At 39.5% G+C, this 10129-nt stretch overlaps 1 protein-coding gene across 9 annotated transcripts in view; it reads left to right on the top strand.

Annotated features, from left to right (window-relative positions):
- The first annotated feature begins 578 nt into the window (after positions 1 to 578).
- ACAP2 (ArfGAP with coiled-coil, ankyrin repeat and PH domains 2) overlaps positions 579 to 10129 on the top strand; it is a 142697-nt gene continuing 133146 nt past the window's right edge. For 2 of the 9 annotated variants that reach the window (XM_019651351.1, XM_019651356.1), the window contains exon 1: positions 586 to 938. In XM_019651351.1, coding sequence (XP_019506896.1) covers positions 886 to 938 — 53 coding nt within the window. In that variant the 5' untranslated portion in view covers positions 586 to 885. Of the gene's footprint in view, positions 939 to 10129 lie in introns of all 9 variants that reach the window. The other 7 variants (XM_019651375.1, XM_019651366.1, XR_002125003.1 and 4 more) reach the window with 6 other exon arrangements.

Below are 10129 nucleotides of genomic sequence, written 5' to 3'. Positions count from 1 at the left end.
CATACCTGTCTAAATCCTCTGGTCTTTTGATGCCCACCACAAATGCCAGCTCCTTCAGGAAATAGTCTCTGGTTATATAAAAAGATATACATGTTAGATATTTTCAAATTATTAAACTAATAACCAAAAGACGCATTTTATCATTAAAGTTACCCTCGCTCCTTTCTTGGCCTCAGTTTCTTTAAATTGAAAGGAAGAGGATATTTAGCCTCTCTTCCTTTTATAATTTCTACTCCTAACCCCTTCAGATTTCTGCAAAGCTGCCTTAAAAAGCAACGCTCCTTGCTCAGACCTGCAGGAGGCGGCTCCTCCGCGTTGGCAGCTCAGCAGGGCGGGGCTGGAAAAGCAGGAGAGAGGCGGGGGCTCAGGGGGAAGCGTCGCGCGCAGCCACGTGACTTCCTTCCAAGGAGCCACTGCTGCGGGCCTCCCAGCAACCGGTGCGTCCCGCCTAACAACGGCTGCGCATCCCGGTTGGTCCTCGGGAACGCATGTGGCAAGAAGGCACCCACGGTCGAGCTGCTCATTGGCTTGAGCTACGGTCGCTCAGGCGCGTTGCCTGAGCGCCCGCAGGCGGTGCTGCCGGAAGCCCCTCCCATTGGCCACCGGGTTCGTGGCTGGCTGGCGGAGGCTGTCACTCTGGGGCCGTTTCCCTGAGGCCGGCTCTCTGCTGGGGGTGGAAGAGGGGCCGAACTGCGGCCTGACTAGCCGTTGCTGCCGCCGCGGTCTTCGCGGCTGCTATGACCAGCGGGCGAGGCGTCCTCCGCAGCTGCGCGCAGCGCTAGTCGCGGTTGTGAGTTCGCCGTAGCCGTCTGGGTACCCAGCGCGGCCGCTCCCGCGGCTCCCTCGGCTCTTCCAGCACCGCCGGCGAGGCGAGGCAGAGGCAGGATGAAGATGACGGTGGATTTCGAGGAGTGTCTGAAGGACTCGCCCCGCTTCAGGTAACCCGCGCGACCGTCCGGAGCCGGGTTGGCGTCATGCCGCTCGCCTTCCCCGGCGGTGGGGGCGTAAAAGCCAGCGAGAGGAAAGCGCGGAGGGCCCCACAGTCCGCGCCTTCCGACGGGGCGAGAGGCCGTTGCCGCCACTCCCCAATCGGCGAGGGCACTGCAGCCCCCACTGACCCTTCCTGAGCGGCGAGGCTGGGCCGCGGGGAGGACGTTGCCTCTTCATCCCCTTTCCGCGCCCTCTCCTCGAGGCGAAGCGCCCTAAAGGCCGCGCGCCCCCTCCCTCTCCTCCTCGAGGAATTGGGGTGCAGCCGCGTCCCAAAGACTCGTGCCCTTTTCGGGCGTGCGCTTTCGTCCCCTTCCTCTTGCACTCGTCCTTTCCCCTTCCTTCCGCTCCTTCGTTTCTACCCCCACCGCACCCCCTCTTTCAGGGACCTTGCAGCGGCGGCACCCTTTTGCAGTTCACTTAGTTCCTCTTTTCCGCACCTCTTACCGGGTGGAGGAAGTGGTGGGGGGGCGAGCTGGGACATTGACTCCTGCTGCTTGGTATCCCCCGCCAGAGGGGCTCTCAGGAAGGCGCTGGCGGGTGATCTGTTCGGGAGGCGGGGGTGGAAGTCCTTTGACTAGAACCACATTTTGTCGAATCCGAGGCCATCTGCTTTGCTTTTCGCTTAAGCGTTTTGAAGGGGCACCGCTGTCGAGAGGTATTGGGTTGAGGGTCGAGGAGTCGGAGAAACAGTGCATTTCTGTTTTGAGAACGGAAGTAGGAAGGCCCTGGAGATTGCATTTACGTTCCTTTTCCAGCAGCGTCCGCCGAGGGAGGGCCCGGGATCACAGTCGGATGCTCCCAGCGGATCTGTCACATAAACGGACGTGGTGGCGCTCCGATTCTCCTGGGCTGCCCTCCCTCCCGTGTGAGAGGAGGCAGTCCTGAGGGTGTCCCGAGAATATGCTCTTTCCGTTTCAGGCATCGTAGGAAACTCTTGAATTGTTTTGGAGAATGGAGTTTTGTTAGGTGTATTTATAGTGCTGTCCTTAGGCCTTAAAAAATAAGGCCTTAAAACTTCCGTTAGATAGTGGCATTTCTTGAAAGCTTCCCCAGAGCATTGGGGGGGAAGGGGTGTGTGCCCACTTATCACCGGGGCAAGCCTCGGTTGTAAATTCTTGTATCCTGCGCCTGGGAACTAACTGTTCTCATCCTTATCAATGTTAATTCGATTTCCCATTCTCTTTTCAGTGAAAAGCAAAGTATTGTAAAACTAAGGAACTCCTACTTCTAAGAAAATTTACGAACATTTTTTGGTTTTGAGCTTTGATTATTGTTTTGTTGCTAATTTTATTAGGAGCTTAGGGCTATTGCTTGTAAAAAGCTGCACCTGGTTTGATTGCTGTTGTTGGTATTAGTTTTTGAAACTTCTATGTTCTGCCTGAATTGAAGGAGTCAGAGGAGTCAGAGGAGCTAGATGGATTATCTAGCACAGCTTTGTAGGTTAAATACCAGGACTGTGTGGCAAATGATTTTTAAAGCGTACCTTAGAAAGTTCTGTTGCTTTTTGTGAAAATTTTATTAATATGACTCAGCTATTGTTTTTAATGAGCTAATCACAGAATTTTCTCCTAGAGAGTGTGGCTTTGTGTTCAGTTTGTTTCACATTTAAGTTTGATTTATTTTTTATTTTTTTCATTGGGGAATTGGGGAAGGCAGTGTTGTGGAATTGAGGAAGGGGAACTTTGTGTTTTTCCAGGAGCCATCAGCTCTAAGTCAAGTTGTTGCCCTTCAATCTTAGTTGTGGAGGGTGCAAGCTCAGCACCAAGTCCAGTTGCTGCTTTCAGTCTAGTGTGTGTGTGTGGGGGGGGGGGGGGGGGGGAGGGGTGCGCAGCCCATCATCCCATGCGGGAGTCGAACCAGCAACCTTGTTGTTAAGATCGTGTACTCTCACCAGCTGAGCCATCAGGCCCATGTGGGAATCGAACCCGTGACCCTGTTGCTCAGAGCTTGCGCTCTAACTGACTTCGCCACCCGGCTGGCTCAAGTTTGATTTTTAAAAAAATCAAGTGGAGAGAAGTGTCTTGGAAAGTTTCTAGCCACTGGTGTTGGTCATAAACCATGTGATATCTTTGTTTTTGAAATAAAGGAATCATTGAATATAAATATAAGGCGGAAAGATACTGGGGCCAGCCAGGTGGCTCAGTTGGTTAAGAGCATACGCAAGAGTGTGAGCTCTGAGCAACAGGGTCACGGGTTTGATTCGCTGGTTCGATTCCCGGCCCCAGCTGAGCTACCAACAGGTGGCAGGATGGCTCGGCTAAAAAAAAAAATGGGGGAGGGGAGATACTGATTAAGTTGTATGGAATATTATAGTGAACTTTTGTTAAACTTGAACATAACATCTATTCTAAATTAAGATATTAGAGATTTTCAAGAGTTGTTTCTGATATCCTAATTATTGTTGGCTGCAAATTGGGAAGAGAAACAGATTCAAAGAACGCCAATATCTTGTATACATTTTTGGGACTAGATTAGATTTGCAAATGGAGGGAAGAATGCCAAGAAATAAATCTCATCATTTACATTCCTAATTTTTACAGTTTTTCTATAACTCCCATTACTATGTAGTTTTCTATAGCATTTGGAAAGAATATTTCAGGTCTTTTTATTCATGTGCTTTATGTGTGAGAAACTTGACTTTTAAGAGTGTTGTGCCTGTTTATGATTGATATATTGAAACTTTCATATCAAAACAGGAGGTTCCTGAGGACAGGGCTTGTTTTTTTGATAGCAAGGCAGCTGCTCTATGTATTCGTTGTAGTGCCCTGATCTATTGTGCTGTTTTTACGTTAATTTCTATTTTTATTTTAATTCACAAATGAATCTTGTGGAGGTTAAGTCTTGCGTGTGGACATAACTGCCTTGGATGTTGTATAATAGAATTAATGCAGGTCTTGTTGAAGAAAAATTTCACCAGTGTTCCAGCTTTAAAAATTAAATTTTCTGTTAAATTGATGAGGGTTTGAAACAAGAGGAACATTGGTTGAAATAGGGAGAGAAGGATCTTGCAGTTGCAACATTGTCTTTAGTAATTTGAATAAAGTCAGTGGTTACTTTTACATTCTGATGAATTTTTTTTTTTATTGATTGGAAGGCACATTTCATTGTATAATTTTGGGTTGCCTTTTTTGTTTTTTAAAATCCGTTCTAAAGGTCAAAATCTTATCTAAAAATTTACAAGAAAGTAAATGTCTAAGTGTACTTTTTTAAAGTGGGAAGTTTCCATTTTGACAAACAGCTATTGAAGACATTTGAACTTGTTTGGGCTACAAGTTGTACGTATAATTACTTTTTAAAATTTTAATAAAAATTGTGCTTTTCCTTTATGTAAACATAGTTCATTTAGGAAGTGAATATTTTCCTTGAAACAAAAAGTTGACTTAGTGCTTTCTGTATTGTGAAAGATTTTTGCTCTAAGCAATGCTCAAAAAAAAAAAAATTGGCATTAGCAAGCCTTCAAACACTTCAGTCTTTATTTGATACATTTACTTTTTTATCCTTAACAGTGTTCTGTTGTGCACCATTCTGAAGGATTTTTGTTTGTAGATTCTTTTTCAGATACGATCCTCATTGAATAACAGGATAAAAATCTTAAAAAGATGTTTGGGGCGAAAGTTTTTAATGGGTGAAATACATCGGAATAAAGTGTAAACAATATATTGGTTATGTTGTTCTGTTAAGCTGGTGCCAATCCTGGCTGCTTTGCCATTTTACCTTCCATCTTTAGAACAGATATACTTGTAACAACCGGCACTTTATACAGGGAAAACATAGTGGGCAAGGATGAGGGAAAATGTGTTTTCATTTCAGAGGAAGGAGAGTGGAATTATAAAGTAGTTTATCTTGAACTAAAATACAGGAATCCTGCTATTCCTCAGTGCAGTTTCTAATTTTTCATTTAATATATCAACTTAAGTTGAAGTAAGGAAGAACAAACTTTTATAATGTGCCAGACCTCATATTAGATGCTTTAATAGTTACTCTCTCATTTAATGTTAAAATATACAGTATGGTGAGGTGGGAATTATTATCTTTATTTTAAAGATGTTTAAGAAAACCTCAAATTGGGGGTGACCTGTTAGCTCAGTTGGTTAGAACGTGGTGCTGATAACACCAAGGTTGCCGGTCCCATCCCTACATGGGCCACTGTGAGCTGCACCTTCCTTACCAGGAGTCAACTATGCCATTGTAGCATGAAAGCAGTGTGTAACCAATGACCATGGTTGTTCCCCAATAAAGTTTAAAAAAAAAAATCTCAAAAGTGGATATTTTAAGAAATTAAATTGATCTTGTTAATGGTGGACTTTTCAAATGATAGATCTGAAAGTGAATTCACTCTTTTACTCTCAAGCCACAGACTTTAATTGCATTAATTAAACTTGCATTAAATTTGTGTATGGTATCTTATCATACAGCTATTTAAAAACTGGCTTTTGTGTATTACCTAGAAAGGTCTACCCTATATTATTATAGGACATTTTTGTATCATTTAATAGTAATTCTGAGTTTCATGTAGTGCAGCTGAATTTTAGTTTTGAGTGTATGACATACTATAATTTTATTTTCTTCCTAGTGAAAGTCATTTATCCTAATATCTTTTATTGAATAATCCATCCTTTCCTCATCGATTTAAAATTACACACATATACACCTATACATACACACATGCATACATGGGTCTTTTCCTGGATTCTATTCTTTTCCACTAATGTATTTGTCTACTGCAAATGCCACTGATATTTTAGTTAGAATACATTACAGTCTGTTGTGTATATGATATCTGATAGGACAAGTTTTGTCTTCTTATTTCAAAAATTTAATGCCTATTCTTGAATATTTTGTCTTTTTGTAATAGTTTCTTCAATTTCAGAAGAGAGCATGCCTTTTATGTATTTTGGTCTTATTATTTTAAAGTTTTTGTTATGTAAAATTTCAATGATGATCCAATTATATGCTATTTATAAGAGACAGACATACTTTAGATTCAAACACAAATAGGTGAAAGTAAAAGGATAGAAAAAGATAAACCATGCAAACAGTATCCAAAAGAGAGCTGGAATGGCTGTACTAATATCAGATAAAATTGACTTTAAAACAAAAATTACTAGAGATAAAGGACATTTTATAATGATAAAAGGGTCAATTCATTAGGAAGACATAACACATGTAAACGTATGCACTTAGCAGAGCCACAAAATGCATAAAGCAAAAACTGACAGAACTGAAAGGAGAAATAGACAATTCAACAATAATAGTGGAGACATAAATACTTTCAATAATGGGTAGAACACCTAGGCAGGTGATCAACAAGGAAAGAGACGATGTGAACAATACTATAAGCCAATAATACTTAATAGATATCGATAGAACACTTCTCAGAACAACAGCAGAATTCATATTCTTCTCAAGTGCATATGGAACATTTTCTAGTGTGGACCATATGTTAGGCCGTTAAAATAAACAAGTTTCAGTAAATTTAAAAGGATTGGAATCATATAAAATGTTTTTTGACCTCAATGTGATTAGAAGTCAATAACAAAAGAAAGTCTAAAAGACTCAGCTGAGTGGAAATTAAGCAACCCACTCCTGAATAACCAGTGGCTCAAAAAAGAAATCACAAGGAAATTAGGAAATACTTTCAGAAAAATGAATAAAAAATACAACATGCCAGACTTATGGGATGCAGCTAAAGAAGTATGTAGAGGAAAATGTATACCTAGAAACTCTATATAAAAAAAGGAAGATCTCAGATCAGTGATCTAACGTTCTATTTTAAGGAACTAGAAAAAGAAGAGCAAACTAATTTCAAAGCAGGTAAAGGGAGGAAATAATGAAAGACTAGAGCAGAAATAAATGATAATAGAGAATAGAAGAACAATAGAGAAAATCAGTGAAACCAAAAGTAGAGGATTTGAAAAGATCAACAAAATTGATAAACTTTGAGCTAGACTGACCAAGAAGAAAAGGGAGAAGACTTAAATTACTAGATTTAGGAATGGAAGAGGGGACACCACTACTATCTTACAGAAATAAGGATTATAAGAGTAATTCTATGACAATAAATTAGTTAAGCTAGATGAAAGGAATATTTTCCTAGAAAGACACAAACTACTGAACTGACTCAAGAAGAAATAGAATACTTGAATAGATATAAAAAAATAGATTGAATTAGTAATCAGAAAGCTTCCCCAAAAGAAAAGCCCAAGTCAACATGCCTTCACTGATGAATTCTACTAAATGTTTAAAGATGAATGAACAACAATCCTTCACAAACTCTTCCATGAATAGAGGAGAAGGTATCACTTCTCAGCTAATTCTGTAAGACTAATAATACCCTGCTACCAAAGCCAATGATATCACAAGAAAACTATACACCAATATCCCTTATGAATACAGATATAAAAATCCTCAACAAAATATTAGCAAACCAAATACAGCAACATATAAAAAGGATTGTATGTTACCAAGTGGGATTTATTCCATGAATGCAAAAAATCAATCAATGTGATACACCAAATTAATAATACAAAGGTCAAAAACCACAGAATCATCTTAATAGATACAGAGAAAGAATCTGACCAAACCCAGCACACTTTCATGATGAAAATACTTAATAACTAGGAATAGAGAATTTTCTTACTTTGATGAAGAACATCCTCAACACCCTCAGCAAACACCATTCTTAATGGTGAAAGACTAAAAGTTTTCCACCAAGATCAAGAACAAGAAGTCCACTCTCCTCACTTCTATTCAACAATGTCGTGGAGATTATAGTCAGAGCAGTTAGGCAAGAATGAAAAATAAGAGAAGTAGTAACACCATCTCTATTTAATATTATATACTTCTATATAGAAAATCTTAAGGAATCTACAAAAATCAATTAGAACTAATAAGTTCACCAAGGCTCAGGATACAAGATCAGTATGCAGCAATCATTTGTATCTCTATATACTACCAAATAAAATGATTCCATTTAACAGTGGCATCAAAAAGAATAAAATACTTAGAAATAAATTTCACCAAAGAAGTGCAAGACTATACACTGAAACCTAACATCACTTAAAGAAATTAAAGACCTAAATAAATGGAAAGACATTCCATATTTATAGATCAGAAGACTTAATGTTGTTAAGACGACAGTACTCCCCAAATTGATCTATAAACACACAATCCCTATCAAAATTATAGCCGTTTCTTTGAAGATTGACAAGCTTATCCTAAAATTGATACGGAAATACAAGCAACTCAGAATAGACAAAAACCATGTTGAGAAAGAACTAAGTTGGAGGATTCACTTCCCAATTTAAAAACTTAATACAAAGTTATTGTAATCAAGTGTGGCACTGGCATAAGGATAGAAATATAGATCAATGGAATAGAATTCAGAGTGCAGAAACAAACCCTTACATTTAGAATAAACCAATATTTGACAAAGATGCCAATACAGTTAGTTCAGTGGAGAAAAGAATAGTCTTTTCAACAAATGGTGCACAAATGGTCGAACAACTGGATATCCATATGCAAAAGAATGAAGTTGAATCCCTATACCATATACAAAATTAACTCAAAATGGGTCATAGACCTAAATGCATGAGCTAAAGCTATAGCATTCTTAGAAGAAAACATAGGAGTAAATCTTTGTGACCTTGAATTAGGTAATAGTTTCTTAGACATGACTATGACTCCCTAAAGTACAAGCAACCAAACAAAAATCAATAAATTGGATTTCATCAAAATTTAAAACTTTTGTTCTTCAAAAGACTTGACACTGGTTCCCACAGAGGTTTCTACTTCTGTATCTGCTTGTCTGTCTCTCCTCCACCTTTGGGGCCGTAGTTGGCCCAGTGACCTCACTTCTCTAATGGGTCTAAGAAGAATTGTTGATTTTTGTTTGCCCAGCTTTTTACTTGTTAGGATGGAGTGGTGTCTTCTAAGCGCCTTACATGCAGATCCAGAAGTTTCAATGTGGTTATGTTTTTAATTTTCCTGTTAATTAATGATGTTGAGCACTTTTTAAAGTACTGATATTTCGTTTGATATCTTCTTTTGTGAAATGTATGTTCACATCTTTTGCCCACTAAAAAAATGGGTTGTCTTTATTTTTTAATTGAAGCTCTTTATATATTCTGGCTACATGAATATGTATGTCAGATACATGTTTTGTGACTATTCCCTTTGCTTTTTAAAAAATATATTTTATTTTTTTAGAGGAATTTTAGGTTCACAGCAAAATAGAGACACAGAAATTGTCCATATATTTTCTGCCCCTACACATGCATAGCCTACCCCATTATCAACATCCCTTACAAGAAGGGTACATTTCTTACAATTGATGGCTACATTGTCTCATCATTGTCACCCAGCGTCCATAGTTTACATTAGGGTTCACTGTTAGTGGTGTACCTTTTGATTTCTACAAATGTGTGATGACATGTATTCACCATTATAGTATCTTATAGATTAGTTTCCCTGCCCTAAAAATTCTCTGTGCTCTGTCTATTCCTCAATCCCTGACCCCCCCCCCCCCAACTACTGATGTGTGTATTCTCTCCATAGTTCTGCCTTTTCCAGAATGTCATATAGGTGGAGTCATACAGCATGTAGCTTTTTCAGATTGGCTTCTTTCACTTAGTAATATACATTTAAGGTTCCTCCATGTATTTTCATAGCTCTATAGCTCATTTCTTTTTAGCACTGAATAATATTCCATTGTCTGGATGTACCACAGTCTATTCATTTATCTACTGCTTTACATCTTGGTTGCTTCCAAGTTTTGGCCGTTATGAATAAAGCTGCTATAGACATGCTTGTGCAGGTTTTTGTGTGGACATAAGTTTTCAACTCATTTGGGTAACTACCAAGGCGTGCAGTTGCTGGATTGTTTAGAAAGAGTATGTTTAGTTTTGTAAGAAATTTCCAAACTGTCTTCCGAAGTGGCTGGGCCATTTTTTCCCACATTCTCACCAGCATTTGGTGTTGTCAGTATTTTGGATTTTGGTCATTCTAATAGGTATGTAGTGGTATCTCGTTTCAATTTGCATTTTTCTGTTGACATATGATGTGGAGTCTTTTCATGTGCTTATTTGCCATCTGTATATCTCCTTTGGAAAGGTGCATGTTAGGGTCTTTGGCCCATTTT

This window comes from Hipposideros armiger, unplaced genomic scaffold (genome assembly GCF_001890085.2).
Source record: "Hipposideros armiger isolate ML-2016 unplaced genomic scaffold, ASM189008v1 scaffold_8, whole genome shotgun sequence".
NCBI classification, from domain to species: domain Eukaryota; kingdom Metazoa; phylum Chordata; class Mammalia; order Chiroptera; family Hipposideridae; genus Hipposideros; species Hipposideros armiger.
This window is presented reverse-complemented; position numbering and strand designations above follow the sequence as displayed.